Genomic DNA, 21,111 nt, shown 5'->3' with positions numbered 1-21,111 from the left:
GCTAGAAAGACCAGGACACTGAAAAAACCTGACTATGTCTGGATCTAATTCACTTCACATTGTACTTTGGTTTTTTTAAACTCTGAAAGCTCATGTATTGATGTTCTTTTATTTAGATCAACTTAATAAGATTATGAAAGGACTAGCCATGATTTTTTAATGCAATAGATTGTATATCACATGCAGCTCAGCATGGTGAGTGCCTGTCCGTGACCTTTAATACTTTTATTTCACACCCACTAAGCAGAAGAAATTCTGTGTCTCTGCTCCCTGTTTGGGACATCAGAGAATTAGGCTCAGTGAACAGGATTGCACCATCACTAGTAAAAGGCCCCAGGCTTTGCATTGATCTAACAGTGCTGGCCTCAGGACTTGTCTGAATTTGTCTAGGCTTGAGCTTTTTGTAGTTTTAGCAGTTGTCTAGCAGTCAGATGACTATTGACTAAGTACGTTTTAGCTTTAGTTTAGCTGTGTGGAACTGCGGTGTAACATATACTGTTAACTAATGAACAGTGATCTAACAGAGATATATTCTGCATAGAGTGAACTATCTATGAACCTTGAATAAAAATGTAATGTCACGAAGCACAAGCACAGGAGGACAGCAGAGGCCCCAGGACCGTAATCACAAATCACAGTGACTACGGGAGTGCAGCCTTATGGAGGCAAATGACATTGGGAACAGAAAACCAAGAATAAACCAGTTAATTTTGACTAGACTTAATACTTTAATTAGATGAACAATAACTTTTTGTGTCCATGTATAAGCTGTGTTCCCTTTCTGTCTATAAATAAATTGCCTGTCCACCAATATGTCCCCATGGTGAACTGACCAATATAAAAAGAAACAGTTTTGTAAAGGATGCTCAGAAATAAAATTTAAAATAATCTGAAAAGTCTCTTGGAGAACAAATCCATTTGTTTGTCCATAGGAGGCAGAAAAATGCAGATGTAGATATAGATATAACCTGTGGGAAAAATAATTTTATTAAAATAAAAATCTATAAGGAGTTTATCGAAATGCACACTTTTAATTTAAAATCCCTATAGAGATGTATATACACCCTTAATTACCTAAAAATAAACCCTTTTCCATACAACATTTTGTGAGATAACTGTTAAAAACCTATTCAAATTCTGCAGTTTTTAATCATTTTCAAAGGCTGAGGGGCAATTTAGTCAGGTGAACTAGCAGTGACCTCACCCAGCTCAATAAGAAGGTATGCTTGGTTGCTCTTTCTCCTAAATGAGATAAGGATGTGGGATACAGGCTGTTGATCTTTGCCTAAACTCAGGTCCCAGATGTATTACCCAGCATCTGATAATGGAAAGTATCTGTACCCAATATCTGATGTCAGAAGCACCTTCTCCACAAGGGAAATACATGCTGGAAAAGACCAGAAGTGGAAAGAAGAGGTAAAACAGGATTAATTTTTAAATAGTTACTTGACAAATAGCAACAATTATGTTTACCTGCTTTTGATAACTGCTTTGAGATCCCAAGGCATTACACTGTAATACTATTAGGGAAACAGAATGAATGTACGCATACTATATTAATATCTGATAAATATAATTACTCAAGGCTGAAACAAAGAATTAAAAAATATTTTCTCTCTCTTCTGTGCTGAAGAAGAGTCTCGTAAATCTCACTGTGCTTCCTTCCTGAGTATAGAAAATAGGGTAATTTTATTCAGTTCAGGATAATGTAGATGAATTACATAAACCTTGAGCCGGATTTGCTAGCTTACTACAGGAACAGAGAAATGTGTTATTCTTCTCCTATTCCTTCCTGACCACTCCCTCTCCAGTTTCCACATGTTTCACTGGAAGTTCTACCCATGCTGTTCCAGTGCTCTCATTTTACAGTACTCTGTGATTCAAAGCAAATGGGCCTTCAGTCAAAAGACCTGTCTGAGTCAAGAGAACAAGATACTGTGAACAGAAGTGAGCTCTTATGCCCAACAGATTCAAAGGCCACCTTTGTAAGAGGTGCTGTTTCACACCGCAGAGCTGTGCCCCGACAGGTGTAACTGGAGCAAGGCTGCTGCAGGTTCCCTGCTGCTGCTAGGCAACGCGACATCTTATATTTATAATTTTAGACTCTGATTCTTACATAGGCAGATTATGGGCTCACAGGGAAGTGTCTGAAACCAATAATAGGCATTCTGAAGTGCGATTATCATTTGAATGCTGATGATGCTTTATAATGCATAATCTGTACTGTAAAATGGAAGCTGATAAGTATTAGACATGTTTCCAGTATCTGCATGCTTTGTAAGCACAAAAACTGTATCAGAATTTTCATCAGGGGGCATGATAGACAAACACGTAATGATAAATGCCAGTAGTTTTAATTAATTGAAAATTCTGTTATTTTCATACTGATTGCAAAATTATCTACTTTGGAAAACATTGCTTCTTAAATAATAAAAATATTAACTGAGTATACAGCAGCACAGTATGATCAAATAGAAGAATTTGATGGAATAGAAGGTCAACTATAAAGACATTTCAGTTTGTGATGAATCACTTTATTTGTACACAGCAAATTATATACTCACACAAATTATATTTAAGAAAAGTTATATACAGATGCATCAGATCACTACTTGTTTATTTGGATAATACCAGTATATTACGTTCAAACCTCCTAGATCACCTTCAGAAGCTCTGAATAATCCTGCCCTATAGTGTACTTTGTAATTGCAGCCTCTCCTGACCACTGTGTCAGCAGTGTCATTTCTTGACTTCCTCCCTCTGTCCTCATGCTTTCAACCATGCCAGAAGGTATGAAGTAGCCAAACTCATCTCATGCACATTAATTTTGTTTTTTCATAAATTTCTAAAGCATGTAAAATAAACTCATTCCTAGTCTTTTCACCGTTACTTTTAGATATTCATCTTGAATGATAACTGCCTCTCATTCAAACATATATTTTCTTGCCATTTCTACTTCCTTTGCCTGTAACCATGTGTCTAGTCTGTTACCTGCACTTAAAGTTCTCTGAATTGAGCACTGAATTTGTTCAGCACATAATGGCAGATTTTTTACATGGTACAATAATGCAAATAAATACCAGTAATTCTGTATTTTGTTGTGTTTTGTTTTGCAATTTTATGTTATAGCATTACTGCATCATCAGTCACTTTTCTACTATCTTCCCTTTTTGAAAGCAACAGTCTGAATTTGTAACTTTCTGGAAGGTAAGCCCAGACATGATAACCATGTAAGGTAAAAGTTTGGCCATTCTGGAAAAAATGGTCCTGTTGCTACTGGATTTCTAGGATTAAAGGGAAGCGAAAAAAATTGTAGCCCCCTTTTTCATACAACCTGGAAGACATAAAGGGTGAGAACATCTGACTCACATTATGCTAGTTAGGTCTTAGTAGGAATGCTCTCCAAACCCCAGCTACCCGTATTTGACTTGTTAACAGTACGCTATGACCAATGGCAGCCAGGTAGAGGTGAGACACAGACAAACAGAAGCCATCTTCTCTGTGCTACAGTGTACTTGGAGTCAGATAAAGGGCAGCATAAAAGCAAGGATTTCTAACAAACTCCATATACAAGCCCTTTAACTGGCTTTCAGAACAGACCTTTTACCAGCAATGTGATGAAAAAACATAGAATCATAGAATTGTTTAGGCTGGAAGAGACCTTTAAAGGTAATCTGCTCCAATCCCCTGGCAACATCAGGGGGATTCAACTAGATCAGGTTGCTCAACAATGACCACAGATCAGAAGATGGGCCATATCCCTCTCACAACCAAACTCAACAGCACTGGCAGACTGGAAGTGACTCTGCCAAGAAAAGAGTTTTGTGCATCATTGGCCCTGTGTATACTCACTACTTATATTTCCAACTGTATTTTTTCTTGAAATAACATGAAACTGTCTAGTTCATCAATTTCTTCTCTCAGGGACACAAACTTCAGCAACACCATAGCCCTGAGTGGAATCACACCCCTGAAACACATTTATGAAGCACTAAGATCTCTCTTCTGAAAAAGTATGAACTGCACTTTCAGAGTATCTCAAAGACCTTCTCAGGTTGGAAAACATCCCTTTATAAGAACTGTTCCTGTACAAGAAAATTTCATGTCCCTGTCACAGGGCCTTTGTCACTTTTTGCCAGAATCACTTACCTCCATTTGTATAGAATTAACACCGAAGGCCCTGCTACTGCATAAGTTTTCAAAACTGGAACACAGCTGGTCAACAATTTTGTGTTCTTTTTTCAAACAATATCTTAGAAGGTTTCTCCTATCCCGCAGTGGAAGACCAGGAACATAAGCCACTAGAATACTGTACCTGGAAGGTCCCAAAGACAACTTCTTTTCAAGTGACACCAAGCTCCTAACAGCAATTTCCTATATATTTACTGAATTTATTTGTATTTAAATGAACATGATTTTCTATACCAAATAGTAGGTTGGGTCTGTGTTTCTCTTGCATGTTACCAGACAACTGTATGAATCTGCTTCCATTCACTTTATGATGAAAAGTCTATTCAGTTTTTCTGCCTCTTGTCCAATTAACTACACTTGCACCATTCTGTAAATCTGATCTCGAGTGAATGGGCTCTACAAAAGCAATTTTATTCACTAGGTTTCATTACTTTTATTTTCTGACTGATTTACATTTTAGCATATCAGACACTTAAATTCTTGGATGAAGAAATCCCATTTAAAACTTTAATTTACATAGAGAGGTATGGAAAAAAATATTGAGATTCACAGTTCTGTATAAGAAAAAAAAGAAAGAAAAGCAGTATTACTTGAGCAATTGTGTACAGATTTACCACAGAAAAACAGTTACAAAACCTGAGCAATGCCGTACTTCAGAAAATTAGTTCAGATACAGAACATTAGAAAAAGAGTAAGATTGAGATCTCCTGCCAAAAAAGTGAGTACATCAGTAGTAATCAAAGCAGCAAAAATTCTAATAGTCAAGCTGTCAAATTTGAACAATAAGGAACACCTTTTTTATTTAGGAGCTGTTCCTCATAACCAGATTTAATCAAACTTTCCCTCTATTTGCATAATTTCTTCAAAGAGCTAGGGATAATGCTTTGCCATTTTCAATCTTTTTCCTTACATTAAGAAAATGCTTCAATCAAGTGTCTCTTTACAGTGCTAAATAAGAAGTTTTGTCTTCAAGAAAGCATAAATACTCTTTCAAAGCTGGGCATCACTGGCAAAATTAAAGACTTTCTTCTGAGCCAATGGGAATATGCTTCTCTCCATAAACTGTGTCTAGCAGGTGGAATCAAAATCCCTAGCCTAAAGCTGTTAATAGTGCATAAATTCATGGCGCTTTGGGAGACATCTTCCACTTCCTCAGTTACACATTATTTCAGGCAAGAATGGTTGGCCCTCCTGTTGTGCTTTCCTGCCTCCACTGTCTGACTTCTTTGCACATTCTGATGCAAACCTGCGAACACTGACAGCCTCAGGCAACACCTCTTTCCAGTTGTCCCTGACGACTTTCTGTTGAAGTTCATGTGTTGAGGACAGAACGTTACAAGACTGAACTCAAAACAGGCTGAAATAAAACCAGTATGAGAAGGCTAGGAGGACTTACTGGTATGTGGTTGGACTGACATTGATGCGGCGTGGGTGACTTCCTGACTCGAACTTGCTTGCAAGGGTGACGTTGTTCCCGAAGAGACAGTAACGTGGCATTCTTACACCAACAACACCGGCCAGCACTGATCCTGAGTGAATGCCTATCCTCATCTGGAAAAACATGAGATCCATGTCAGTCTGTCTCTCTCGTGCTGCCCACAGTAATGTCATTAGCACTTATTTATAAGCCAGTCACAGCAACCCTTTCAGAAAATAATAAACCAAAGAAAAGTGAACTGGAAGAAAACAGGCTCTCCCATTCCTCTAGCTTAAAACAGATGCAGTTAAAAAAAAAAAAACACAAAACAAAAAAAACCAAACACAAAACCATGGTTATCTTTCTACTAAAATTATTTTCTTCATCTGTGCACATTTTCTGGAGAGTACATCAGTCAAAACAGGAATCATGAACAGAATAGGATGGGGTCACCCAGAGTTACTGCAGCATGAGCCATCTAATCACACAAATAGATACATTACGGAGGGTTGTTTTTGCCACCACTTCTAACACAGGCTTTAAAGTAAAAGACACAAATTTTCTCAAAATGGCATAAAGAATAGTAAAGTGGAGTGGATGAATATGGTACTTTTATCTTCTTCGTATTTTTTTCTTCCAGAGTCCTCAAGGTCTAAGGTCTTTCTCGCTTTGTCAGACTAAGAGATATTACAATAGTGAACATGCTAAAAGATTAAGGCACCAATGATTTTTAAAATAATTGTGTGTCCCCCAAAATAAGTAGAAATAAATCTCCAGCAAATTAAAAAAAAACATGTGGCTATTCTAGCAATCATCCCCTGTATCTGTCCAAGACATGGCGATTACATTGTTCTGTAAAGCTTGAAGTCACCAGCCAAGTTTCTTTCAGAGTGAATAATCGAACAGAGACTTATTCTGCATACATTTTGACAACCAACTGTGTTTGCCAAGAAAATAATTTTTACAAGTAGGAAAGTCTTTCTCTTGTTAACTTTATAATATTAAAAAAATGAAAAGAAGATATTTATACCTTCTGAGGATACTCTTACTCGTAGTAACTGAACTGCTGCAAAACATGAGATAACATGAAGAAAATAAATAGCAGCTACTAAAACAGAGGGTCTGATGGGGTCTGAATCAGTGACTTGAATACTACTATACTCAATATTGTCCTTTGATTTAATGCACAGTTATCGCACTGTGCTTTTGTCTGCCAATCCCTATTTTTTTAACACCACAATACATATTTACTCAAATATGTATTGTACTCATGTTTTTAGCGTTAAGACAAATGCCAGCATTTTATAACCTTGGTGTCCACGAAGTTCTACGAACATGTGGGACCCCACATTATTTCACTGAGTATAGTCCTTCCCGTGCATCCAAGACTTTTATCATGCAGATAAGCACCCTCTTCATTTTATTCCTCTCTTATATGCCACAGACAATGGGTATAGCATTATATCTGCTATACACTAAGTCCATGCATAACCTAAGAACATACTGTTCTGCATTCAGTGTGATATTACTTACAACATTCTCACAGGCAATGTAAAACCTTCAATCTTCACAATAATGCTGTTAATTACAGACTAGGATTTTTTTTTTAAAAAAATATAAATAGCACTCAAATTTAATTAATCTTTCAAACCTTTACTACAGTTTGGAAGGCAGCTACTGAAATACTTCAAATACTCTATCCTGTGGGGCTGGGAAGCACTCACAAACTTGCTTTGGCTTTGAACATCTGTGCAAACCTGCATTATTTTGGGGCATGAAGACTTCCTGCTTTTGCCACAAAATACATGTAAACACCATTATTTAGTTCCAGTGAAAAAAGTGCTCCTGCCGTCAAGAAGTGAGCAAATAGCCCTTCTGCGTATTAGTGAGGTCAGTACCTGCCCTCAGCAAAAGATTACAAGCAGAAAGTCTTGCTCACACAATAGCAAGCATGCTGTCAGCTTTCAATAAACAATAAAGAACTTATTTACAATGTCTTGTTTGTGAGATGGAAGAAGGATTAGTTATTTTGTACACAATTTTAAGAACAGAGCTAATGCTATCTATTTGTTCCGCTACGACTCTGCACATTTATTTAAGAATCACAAATAAACCACCTGCTGTGACCTCTTCTAGTGTACATTCAATCACATGTGAAGGCCAGACTGAAACTGTAAGAAAAACCACTAGCTTTGTTTTGCTGTTGGAAAGTGGAAATGAGAGTATACATTAGAGTGGAAGGAAAATCTGGTAGCAAAAAATGTACTAAAAAAATAAAATTTACTTTTGCAATATATGCAGTGAAAGCTAAAGTTGTTGGTGGTTGTTTTTCTGCTTTCACTCTTGAAGTGCTTCCTTTTATGTGTCCACACAGTTTTTTATCATTCAGTGCTTCAGTGAAATAGGACTTCCAAAGGATTTCCAAATTCTCAGGAAGAAAGTTTTAGGCTCTTTTGAAGAACCCAAACCCCACTCACACACTAAATGCTTTCAAGATCTTTTCTCATGATTGTCTCAAAAAGACACTGAGGAAATGGCCTTTGTGGTTATAACTTTTCTGCATGTGCCAAGAAAAGCAGATTTGCTGAAAAAAAAAAAGACAAGCTGATATAGCACCCTTAATATAAAAATATTTTCCTTTGCAAGATTAGGAAAATGAAGCTAAAGTCATGCCAACTTCCACAGAAAAACTGAGGCTGGGAGCAGAAATAAATGGATATTTAAAATTTCGCTTAGGAGTACATAGTTTAGATCTTCTGTGAACTGCTTGACTTTCAGAAGAAGAAAGGAAACAGCTTTTCTGTTTAATATAGTATGTATCTAAAGAGATTTTTAAAACCCTTGGTTTGTCTGACTACATGACATTTTGTGTTATGTAGTATCTGATTTTTTTAAAAAACATGCTCCTACACCAAAAAAGGCAGATGTTCTCATAAACACGGTTAAACTACATAAAGCTACTGATGAGAGTGCCAAAACCTGAAGTTTTCATTGGGTGCAAGAAAGTTGATATAGGTTTTCTCATTAAACCGTAGAGATAAATGCCTGATACAAGACAAAATTACACCAAGAATGCCTTGCAATAAAGCTCCACTTCTGCTTCATTATATGGTTCTCTACAAGAAAAAGCCTGCAACACTGATGCTATTGCCATGAAGTATTCCTTGGTGTGCCTTCTTATGTTGAGAATAACCATTATATTGGTCATATATTTCTTTTTAGTGAAATATGCTTTTCATAAAAATGTCTTTTCAAGATTTTATTTCATCTGCAGATAAGGTATTCTGGCTTTTTCCTCACTGAGTTGAAAAGTGTTAACAGTTTAAGGCTTTTTTTTTTTTTTTTTACAAAGGAAGAAAATGTGTAATCAAATTATTAGCAACAAGACACTTACTGGGGCACATCAACCTCTCATATTAGGTTTGCAGCAAAAGAAAATCTGCCTAGAGCTTGACTTAGAACAATAACAACAGTTATACATGTATATCTATAGTTCCCAAGCTATATTGTATATGCAGCCCTTATAAGTGCTTTCCCAGAACAGTTATCAGTAAAGGTTATTAATAACATATGAAATGCAAATTAGGTGGCAACACTAGCATGCATTATTTGTCTATCATATTTATTCATTTATGTCCTTTAAATATATGTATAATATACATTATATGTATAATTTACACTTAAATTGAGCATTTTTAATAAAATGCATGCTCTTCATCTGTGCTGACTGCTCCTTTATGTGTCCTTAATTAGCTGGCTAATGATAAAAGGGCAGCATATAACTGAGACTGCAAGTTCAGAGGCGTTATGCATACAAATGGAAAGACAGCTCTTTGGAAATATTCACAAAGAGAAGACAGATGTGAAAAAAAAAAAAAAAAAAACAAAAAAGCCCCACAAAAAAACAACCGCCACCCCCCCCCCCAAAAAAAAACCCAAAACAGGAGATACCAGACCCCCATAGTTAAGGAACAATGAAGAGATGGACAAAGGCCAAAGACATTTCTAGAGCAGAATATTGGAAGGCACAATGGGGAATGAAACATGAACAGGTGTGAAAAAGAGCAAGAGACCTGTGAGAGGCCTTTTAGATAAAGAGGAACAACTTGAACTGGCTGCAATGGAAAGATTTACAGTGGAAAATGACAGGGAGAGGAAAGATTAATTAATTTGATCTTTGAAGCAGCTGTGGTAATAGTGAGGTGGAGAAAAGCTGATGTGAGTGTCAGAGGCGTAAAAGAAAAGCAGCCTGCATTGATCAACGGAGGATGAGAGGAAAGACATAGCTATGTGGAAAAGAAAGAAGCTTCCAAAAATTTTAAAGAAAATGTAGCAGTATTTGGATATTGCCTACAGGGTAAGGCACAGGAAGCAGAAATATCTAACACCTGAGTGACAGGAGGGATAGTGGTTTTGTATAATAGTGATAGATAAAGAAGGTTCACAAGGAAAGATAAAAAGCACTGGAGCTATGGTCATCCTCTGATGGGGAAATGTGCCAGAAGTGGTATCAATGAGAACTGATAGTCCAGACTGGACTGAGAGAGAAAAGTCAATAACAAACAGGGATGATCAATATAAGAATATTTTGTTTTTCTGAATTGAACATTCTATAATGTGTTTTTCGGATATACTGAATCTTAGAAGAGTTGTGTGTTACTCCCTTTTACACCTCCTCATTGCCAAAGCATGATTTTCCCTTTTTATAGGTAAAAGTGCTGGGTTTTGTTTTGTTTTCACCTGCTGTCTGGTTTCTATCATTTCCAGTGGCACCATACTGAAAACTGCACTCTTCCATCAAAACAAAGCCTATTCCAAGTGAGGTGAAAGTAATTGCAACACTGAAAACTCACAACGCATCTACACTCACTTTATGGTGAAGAAGCAAAAATATTTTATGAAGAGTAAAGGAATGCAGAAGCATGCCTAAAGTAAATTTCATCATTGTTGATTTATTCCTTAATAGCTTCTTCTGTTAATCAGTACATTCACAATAAACAAATCCAATAATTTGCTTTATGTTCAAAGCTCCTAAGCTTTTTTGTCTTTTGAAACCCTGATGAAAAATTCATTCTCCTTTCCCTCTAATTTCCCCTCGTAATTTTTGAGGAAAAAACTTTGACATTAAAATGCAAGTGGAAAGACACCATTCTACAGTCTGAGAAGTATCATTGTCTTCTCAAGAACATTCTATAAAACCTCCTCAAATCTAACATTTTTGACCAATATATGTCTGCATATTGATAACCAACTGAACACATTAAAACCTGTATTTCCCTTCAGTCAAAACTGGGACATTGCATTACAAGACTTAAAAATACTTTCTTTACTAATTAGACCACAAAATAATGGTTCAAGCTGTAATTCCTGAAAGAAAAATTAACTGTTTTTTTAATTATTCTTCAAGCTTCTTATGTACATGGTGCTGTCCAAAAGCACCTGCAATCTTGGTTAAGGGCTTACAGATCTATTTTTAAAAGCGTAAATTATGCTCAATTCAGAAGAGAAAGGAGACATTAGAGATGTCTTTCCTAATAGGCGACAGCACGAAGAATTACATATAGACATGACAGTGAGGAATGATTTCCGAGTTGAAAAGTCAAGTCTCTTTGTGGACAGTATTGAAAGGCAGAGTAGGAAAAAGAAGAGTCTGTGGGTTCCTTTCTTTTTCTTTGCCAGTAAGGAGCAGTTAATGTTATAACAGGCAAGCAGACTTTCCAATTCAATACAGAGGTACATATAACCTGTCTTCTGATAAGCACAGGGCAAAAATACATGCTCATTTCCAGAATTCCCTCTCTCCAACCAGTAATTTTTAGTTCAGGGATTTCCTGAGCCAAAAGAAATTATTTTTGTAGAGGAAAGGTGTTTGGTGTTCACAGTTCCTCCTCAAATATGAACTACGATAATATTTCATGGGAGTGGTAGCTGTACACATTCTTCCCACTGCACACAGTGAGAGAAGGACCTTAATAAACAGTTCTCACACTCTGAAAAACATACTCCCATGCAGGAAAGAGAAGTCTCAGATTGCCTCACAGATTAACTGCATCCAGAAGGCTCAAAATTCATTTTCACAGAACTGCCTGCCTTACACAGACACTGAGCTGAAGTGAGGGCAGGCTGGGAAGTAGGTGACACAGTTTGGAAAGCAACCACGGGCAGAAGTAATCCCCCACTCAGCCAGCCTGGAGCATTTCAAGCCTTAATAATGTGACTGACTGGCAGCTGCTCAAGACTTTGTGCTGAGCTGGTAGCCGAGCTGAGGCCTGATATGTGGCAGTAGCTGTATGGAAATCCTTCCAGGCACATGGATGTCCCAAGCCAGGAAAGCATTTAAATAAAATAGGAAGTGTTCTGCTGAATCAGGACTTTCAACACCAGTTTCAATAATGTATGTGGATATTTGAACGCTACCATTTCTCAGACAAATAAAGTACTCCTCACTTTCTGCCCTAACATACTGAGTTATACTCTGTGTTCTAGTAAGGACCTTCTCCCTTCTGCCCTTGAAGTATCCTTCAGAAAGGAAAAAGTCACCTCTTGCAGAGTGTCATAGCTATTAGTCCATGATGCATTGCCAGATCCTTTCAAACAGAATGTGCCAAATTCTTAAGACATTATCTGCTTTAATATTTTGTAGCAGCTTCCACAACAGCGCTATCTCTAAATCTCTACATATGGAAATTTATTGGTAAAACGTATTAACGCAAAATAGACTCTACAGAGCTCAGAGGTCTAAAATCTGGGCCACACACTGGTGAGTCAATGTGCCTTTCTGCTCCTTCAAAGAACTGCAAGTTGACAGGACTGACAGCTATGCCCTGACATATGCTTTAGTGTGTGGGTTATCTGTATTCTTAGATAGATTTATAAATATCACAGTGTCTTTCTGGAAAGGGACATATGACAGTACAGCTCACTACAGAATTGTTGCCAAGGAACAGACCTGCTCAGAGGAAAATTTAGATCATTTTGAATTTCACAAGGTGTTCTATAAAACTAAACTACAGGATATATTTCCCTCATATTTGAACAACATTTGGAGAAATGAACACAGCTTTATTCTAATGAGAATTTCCTAGATTTCTTACTCATAGACTTAGAATTATTCAACCCGTCTGAAGCAAAAGACACAGAAAATTATACAAGGACAATGAAAAATACAATAATAAACTAACAAGGATTGAATTCCTTAGGATCAGTAAATCCATTTTAAATAGTTATTGGGTAAAGCAATCATGTGATTTGTGTAAAAGATACAATGATAAAATTAAATGATAAAATAAATCATTTTATCATTAAAATGATAAAATAAAATGATACACATTACATATGCCCATCCGTGCACTATGGTCTTGACATACAATCTTCTCTACTGAATGTGGAACAAGAAGCTATGAAGCTTTTCTACATAAAGAAGTTCCAGACTTGAAGGATGAAATTCCTTTTCTATTTTCCCTTAAGTTCTTCCATTATGATCTGTTAGCCCTGCTTTGAATAATGGCTGGATTAAACGACCTCCAGAGGTTCCTTGCACCTTCCTTTATTTCATGATTCTATATTTCATATCCTATGATGAAAAATTATACCCCTGTGAGTCTTCATCAGCAGTATGAAGTAGAATTAGATGAAGTAAAAATGAAAACCAAAGACTCAAACTAGTTTTGGGGGCTCATTAGTTCTAGCACCAAAGGAAAGTTTATACTAGGGCAAGAATTTTTGGGCCAAATTCTATCCTGAGGCATCACGTGAATGCACTATACCATTGCTCATGGTCTGGGTTGGAAGAGGATGTGGGTCATCTGTAAGAAAACATCTGACATTAAATGATTTACTGGGGGGGTATAAACCATGTAAATGAAAATTTCTAGAGTTGCTGTAGAATAGAATAAGTCCTATATCTTTCCCCTAAGATTCTAAAGAAGAGACATTAATGTTAATGTTCTTCTTCATAAGCTGCTTCTCCCTCACCAATAAAATGTTGCATTTCATTGCTGATATAGCATTTAATCAAAAACTTTTTTATTGTTTTCTTTGAATAGTAATTTCCACAGCAGGAATTTAATTACTATGTGAATCTGTGCGTTCTAGGCACTTAAAAGAGCTAATCATTCAACCAAGCCCACATAGCAGTGGAGGATTTTTCCCAGCCTCCTCTCCACTGACACCCAAAAAAGAGAAAAATTCATCAGAAAGTTCTGTTTGATCCTTAGTGTAGGAGGACATCTTTGTCTCACAGTGCCATCATATGACATACACTGAATGGACTGGGTGATATTTTAACAAGGAAAAATGACATATGCTCAAAATATTTAAGGGAACAAAAAACTGTATGCTAAGAAAACAGTTGGACATAAGGGTTTTAACCTTAAAAAACAGTCTTTGACACTTTTATTAATTTAGTCATTTAAGGTAGATTTCACCTTAATTTCAACCACCTAGAAGTTAGGCAGCTCATTTAAGTTAGATTTCTAGACAGCTTCTAGACCAAGGAGGTCGATAACCTCAAGGCTGCAACTCTTCACATTCCAAAATTGGCACCTAGAAAGGGCCATATCAATCACTCCTGAAAGTGTCTAATTCTCTTGGTGGAACAGAGAGGGACATTTAATGGTAGGTTTAGCCTAGACCACTCATGCACAGACAGCTAAAGACAGGAGAGATGAATCCAACCCTCAAGACTGGCAAAGTTGACACACCTTGATCTTTGCTTAAAATAAGCTACACTCCTGTGCATAAAAGATCAAAGAAACAGCTGTTGACGGACAGGACCTCATCAGAAGATCATTCTACTTGTGCACAGCAGAAATTTCTTCAGGTATCTTAATGTAATGGTCTTTGAAACTAGTCTGCAATCTTTGAAATTGTAAAAGTCATGCTTTGTCTTTTGATCATAGTACATGCTTTTATGCATAGATGAAATTCATGTTGATCTGCTTTAGGAAGAGTTTGGAACTAAACAACAAGGATCTGCTGCATAACAGCTTTAAAATCTACAGAAACCATTGATGTATAAGAATCTTACAGTTTTACTATTAGAAGCAACCTTATTTAGCCAATGTACAATAATGATGTATCTGTATCAAGATTCTTCCCAAAGGCTTGTACACTATTAGAGACCTAAATTGTTGCCTATGCCATTTAAACCTTCACCACTGCAAGGTGTTTTAATACTGTTTGTACAATGAGGAGAGACATTTGAAGTATGTAGTTTCTACTCGATCCACCAGCTTCTTGCAGTCAGCAGCAAGGCAAACATAATCCTGATAAAAATTTGATTAATCCCCCTCCTCCATGTGGACACAGCAGACACAAGGAAAAAAAAGAAAAAATGGGCCAGGTTTTGCAAATATGTCTGTTCATAAATTAGGAAAAGTGGAGAGACTAGATTTGAGAGATGCTAAAGAAACTAACAAACAATATATCCAAATATATAGACAAATACTAGAAACAAGTGAACATGTGCCCTCTTTTTAGATACAGTAAATCAAGGCACAGTCACATGGAAAGATAAAATGCTAAGAACATCCCAAGCTGTGTATAAGGAATGCTAAATGCTGCAAGTTATAATAGCTAAAAAATAGTTTGCTTCCTTCTGAAGAAACTCAGGGCACTGCCATTATCATAGAGACCTGAATACTAAATGTCCAACATGATCACTCTTTCTTATGCTTAACTAAAGGATAAATTAGCTTGTAAAGTACAGAAGTTTCCATATGACAACTGAGGCATACAGATATTTCATACCATATATGTTCCAATGTTAGAACAGCTCATAGTATAAGACCATCCTTACACATCTCGCCCATCTCTAAAATGGTAATGATGCTGTGTTTCTTTGCTTGTTCATCAGTTCATTTTTGAGAACTTCAATTTCTGTAGACTTAATACAAGCCAATGTAAGAGCTAGATAATGACAATTTTTGTAGAATTTACCCTCCTCTTAAGCCTGGAGCAAGTCTCCACAGCTGGTAGTCATTACCTACCAGCTAGGGTTAGTTACTAATTAGGTTAGTACCCATGTTACTACCTAACTAGGGTTAGTTACCTACCAGTAACAGGCAGTGGTAATTGCACACAAAGAGAAGCGAGGCTCTGTGATTGTATGGATCCTATAAACAAGAGTCGAAGATTTCATCTTCGCTGTAATTGGGAAGGGGTTTCTTAACACTCCTTACTGACCTTTGTAATTCACTGTCACAGAGCTTCAGATTTATGCAGGGAAAGTGAATTTCCTCCTCAGTGAAATCAAAACACACATTCACATATAATTATTTTTTTGAAGTCTTTCAGACAGGTAAATCTACTGAGTCGAGAAAAACTACTTCATACAACAAAGGGAATGAGCATGAAGAGAAAGGGTGCTGTTTTGCACTGAACTGAGGATTTCAGCAAAGCATTCACAGACTCTCATGATTCATGTATAGCCAGCACTTCAGCAAGGCAATCAAACTCTCTTTGATTTCTTTGATTTTTTTTTTTCTTGACACCACAAACCAAGTATAACAAAAGCTAGCATCAGAACTCAGGGTATTCTGTACAGCTCTGTTACCTTCACTGAAAAACTAGGTTAAAAAAGAAATTTGTAAATAAAATGATTAATTAAATCAATTAAAAAATCACTCTGTAGCTCATGTAAAGTGTAACATTTTCTATTCCTGGATTTCAGCTGCAAATCTACAAGCAATATCTGATGATCATTGCATGTCAGATGTGCCATGAATGGAAACGAGATACTATTTTACTGTTTGTTTCAAATGTTCCAGTGTTTTCATGACTAGAAAGATTTTAACCTTATTTTCAAAGCAATTAGCAAATGAAGACCTGATGATGTTAAGAATACGACAAAATCCAAAGAGAAGGAGAGAAATTGCTCTTAGATGAAGGTGAACCACTTATGGGAAGGAAAGACTTCAGTGCTCAGTCTGACTTCATTCAGTCATCTGTCCCTCTGCATCTCACACTCATCCCCCCCTCAGAGACATGCTGATAAAGCATGGGAACACATACATCTGTTTTTAGCTTGTGCATTCTGCAAAAAATTGCAATCATAATAGATATAGTAATTCCTTTTATACATATTATGCATTTTGCAAACACAAAAATTCAAACATATTAATATGCTTAGTCAAGACTACCTCTGCCCATCTTCACAAGCTTTTATCAAATAATTAATTTTCCCATAATCCACAAACATATACACACACAAATAAAAGCATATTTGTGCTTATATTTGTGTGAGTGAGAAAGACCTAAAAAGAAAGACATGGAGACTTTAAGCCCCAATTATCCTTGTATGTTCTTTTGACAATCACTAGACAAATTAAACAATAATTTAGTTTTGGATGCAGTAGCAGATGATAGCATGGAATATCTATAACTTTATTGTTTGTTTGTCACTGCTGTCCAGTCAACCTTTAGTTCTGCTAATTGGGTGAATTTGGCAGCTGAAGGACACAGATGCCTACCCCTGGATTTTGTTTATTCAGCATTATTATTACATGCTTCTTTTCTGCTGTTGCTCGTCTGATTGTGCTTTATTTGGAACTTTTCCCTGTCAACTTCTTCACTGACAGCCATCTCTCTTGGTTCAACCTTTGCTGACAAGAGCTGACAATTTCTTTACCTTTTAGTCCCATTCTTTACTCCTTTCCTCCCAAATGCATGTAAGATGTGTTTTCATGGGGAGTCCCTTTATCCTCTGGTAGACTATATTTTTCATACCCTACATACATGTCATATATGTAACTGGTGTAATTGAAAAACAGGAGTAAAATATACATTCTTCTCCCACAAAGAAGAAGAGCATCAACTCACAATCCTTGTCCCTTAAACTGCTAACCAAAAATAAAATCTACTTGTCTTTAAAAGTTAATTCAACTTTTATCAGATGATATAAAATCAAGTCAATATGAGAAAAGCAGAAAGAAGGAGCAACCATTCAAGTCACCTGAAATGAAGTGTTATTCCCACAGGAGAAAAGGAGGAAAAAAGATCAATGGAAAGTGATCTTTACATTAATGGGTTTGTTAAGATGAACACTAAAATTTTTCTGACATCAATACCAACTTTTTTGTAAGATGGTATTTATTTAGCAGGTCACCTGCTGAGAGCATGCAGCCAAAACAAGCAAATAAATTAGCTACTAAACCTTTATTAATAAAATAATAGTTCTTTTAAAATAAATAACAGAAATTACACTGGAAAGCTAAATATAGCTATGACTATCTACAGGAGAAAAAAATAAAATTATTCTTGATATTATTGCTTCAAAGTCTATCTTTTAGCCTTAATAAATTAAGGGAAAAAAGTTGGAGAGAAAGAAATCGTTAGACGTTTCAGAGACTCTGGCCGCAGTTTTATGAAGATTAAATCATATCAAATATTCCTGAACTTCATCTCACTTGTACTTGCATCTAGAAAATAAAAATAAATTACGCTGAATTTTATTTACTGTGTTCGTTAATGATATGCAATAAACAACACATATTTGAAGTTAACTGATCACACAAACTGAATGCCAAACTAAAAATACACAATTCAAGAGAGAAAATTGGAAAATTCTGTGTAAGGTCTCTTGAGTGGAGACCAAAATGAACTTGAATTAACATGCAATCGGGTCACATAAAAAGTAGTAATATGGGGCTATGAACATCATATGACACTCCAAATAGTTCCTTCCTACAGAATTCTAGTTCAACCACACCAGAAATATTAAGTTAAAACCTAGGTACTGTCAACAGGAATGGCTTCTGAAAAGATCAACAATCTGTTCAGATCTTTGAAAGGATTTGTTTAAGGGGGAGAACTAAGAAACCTATAAATATTCACAGCTTGGCTAAGTATTACTCAATAGGGAGAACATGATAATCTACAAATATCTACAAGGTGTTAATGTCAAAGAGGGAGATATGGCAGATGGGGACACAACTAGAAATAAGAACACGGAAATGAAGACACAGATGAATATCCAGCTTCCCTAGGCCTAAACAGATCATATTAATGGCAGTGACAGACTTCTGAGGCAAGTGTGCTAAGTTACATCATATAAGTCTTCTCTTTAAGGCACTAGTAAAACACTTGAAAATACATTGTAAGGATGTTGACAGGAAGATGGACAGGATGCCTTAATACATGTATGTCTTTTTTAACTCTTAACATCATACTGTATTTAAGGACAACTAATTAGAAAGTGGTGATACATTTGAGGGTTTCAAATGACTGCCAGAAAGTCTGTCTTCCTGTCATCCTTAATAACAGATGGGGTAGGAGAAATATTTTTTTAAAGTCCTGAAACCACTTAAAGAAACAGAATTTTCAACTTCAGTTTTAAATGAAGTGTATCTCAGTTCACATTTTCTTTTCAAAAACTTGGGCTGAACTAGGGTTTAGCATTTTGAAAAGACATCTAAAAGAACTTTGAGAATCTGCTTTATCTCTTTGAACAAATCTGTGTAAAATGAGGTCAGTACTCTGCACCTAGTACAAGCAACACTCAAAAGCAACTGAAAAGTCACTGAGATACAGAGTTGTGTCCAATATTGGACAGCTATTTCTATGGTAATAGCAGGTGTGAGAATAAGAAGAGGAACACATTCCTTTCGAGGGAAGAAATGTATCATTTTCAGCAGAATCAGGTTGGAAAATATTAATTAAGAATTAATAATTTAAGTATTTTGGAAAGCAGTAAGACCAGGATTCCAAACTCAGAAGCATCAGCAGAACTAGACCTCACAAGATTTGTACCTTCTCAGGTCCTCACTGGGCAAAAGCAGTGGCTCCAGAGACACCAGGGAGCATCTGAGCTGGGCCTAAGAACCTGGGAGCACAGCAGGGAGACGAGCCCTAAAACTTCCTCCTATGAACAGGGTATCTGCAGACTCCAGATCTGATAGCTGAACTGGGAATGATCAAAGGGTGTGAAATCCTAGAAACCATGTGATCTCCACTGGGCATCAAACAAACTGTCACTATAGTTCTTGAAACCTGCATTTCTGGAAAACATCCTTGGTGTCATGGAATCAAAAACCTGTTTTGTCAGAAAACTTCTGATCCAATCAGGGTATAAGAATAATATTAGAGATAAAAATTAAGAGTATGGCAACTATGTTGAAACAATTTTATTTAAAATATAAACTTGGATTTTTAACTTTTTTTTTGATAACAACATGATGATCTATGTCTAAGAACATACTTTGCAGTATCAAGTACATAATCCATAGAAAATCAGTGTAATTTTGACAGGGAGAAAAAGTAATATGATTTTTTAGACAATCATCCTTTAGGAATGTGACTGTCAGTTCTGTTAACACACTGCAATCATACATTGAAGTAGTCATGTTATTTTGGGATTGGTCTGTACCTCACAGATGACCACAGTTAAGCTTCATGTGGATAACTATCAAAATAAACCCTTTCACAGGAAATACTTTGGCAGTTGTACATTCAGCCTTTGTGAGGATGAGAGAAAGGGTCACCTCACTTAAAGGGCAGCTACCTCCAAAGTAAAATGAGGCTACATCCTACAGTGGTGTTGGTTCAAAGAAACAGTGCAGTTTTGAAGCACATGCCCCAGTTGATCGTACATTGCTTCACTTCACAAAGCGGTTTTGGTCTGCATGAACTGGACCCCTGTCAAAGGAAATTAGAGCACTAGCTCTGCTCAAGATGTACACCAAAGTCAAGACAGACTCTTATGGGCATATCATGGTCTAAATAAACATTTGGTCTTTCAGATCACATACAGTGGAGACATTCAGTCCAAGGAACAAAATCAGTCCAAGTGAAAAACCTCAAAATTAATTGAGTGTAGATGTAAGGGCTTCAGCACAAACTCCATCAATCCACTGATCTTTTTCTGTTGCACTGATCTACTTGATAAGCAGGCACACCTACTGGATCATCAGTTACAGGGGAAAAACAGCAAAACTGACTACCTCACATTAGCCAGCCAAATGTGCATTTAAAAATTTACTTTTTAAAATTCTAATCAGCAACTGACATTTTATAACAAGAAATTCATTACTAAGTAAAAATGTTATGGCTGCATTAGAAATGTTCAGGACTGAAATGTAAAATGAAAACAATGACATCTTTAATTAGAGTGGTAAGGCCCATAAATTAAGAGATTCACTTATATAAAAACGCTGGAGATGAACACTGAATGAAATTAGTCAAAACACATTCAAGATTTCTCATTGCAAAACTGTTTAATCCCAGAAGCTTCCCACATTAAGGGTTTGGCTTCATACATTTCAAAGCTGTAGCACGTTAAATTCCAATTACTTCATAAAAGGTAGGCAGTGTGTGTACAAAAGATACTTGCAACAATAGACTGCATTATGGTGTGTCTCAAAGCTCATTATAAAGCAGCTACTACAGTGGACTGTGTCTGATAACTCACCACAATTTTTCTTCATTTAGTCTTACTTAGAAATTGATCTTGGTTTGTAAGGAAATTCAGAGAATCCTAATGCACTTCTAATAATCCCCATGGGAAA

At 36.4% G+C, this 21,111-nt stretch overlaps 1 protein-coding gene across 1 annotated transcript in view; it reads right to left on the bottom strand.

Moving 5' to 3' along the window:
- The window catches only part of GUCY1A2 (guanylate cyclase 1 soluble subunit alpha 2), a 174,020-nt gene that overhangs the window by 24,382 nt on the left and 128,527 nt on the right, over positions 1–21,111 (bottom strand). Inside the window, exon 7 of the mRNA XM_074860156.1 lies at positions 5,588–5,742. Within this exon, the coding sequence (XP_074716257.1) occupies positions 5,588–5,742 (155 nt within the window). The remainder of the gene's footprint in view (positions 1–5,587; positions 5,743–21,111) is intronic.

This window comes from Strix uralensis, chromosome 2, assembly GCF_047716275.1.
Source record: "Strix uralensis isolate ZFMK-TIS-50842 chromosome 2, bStrUra1, whole genome shotgun sequence".
NCBI lineage: Eukaryota > Metazoa > Chordata > Aves > Strigiformes > Strigidae > Strix > Strix uralensis.
Note: the sequence above shows the minus strand (reverse complement) of the source record. Positions and strands in the feature narration are given on the sequence as shown.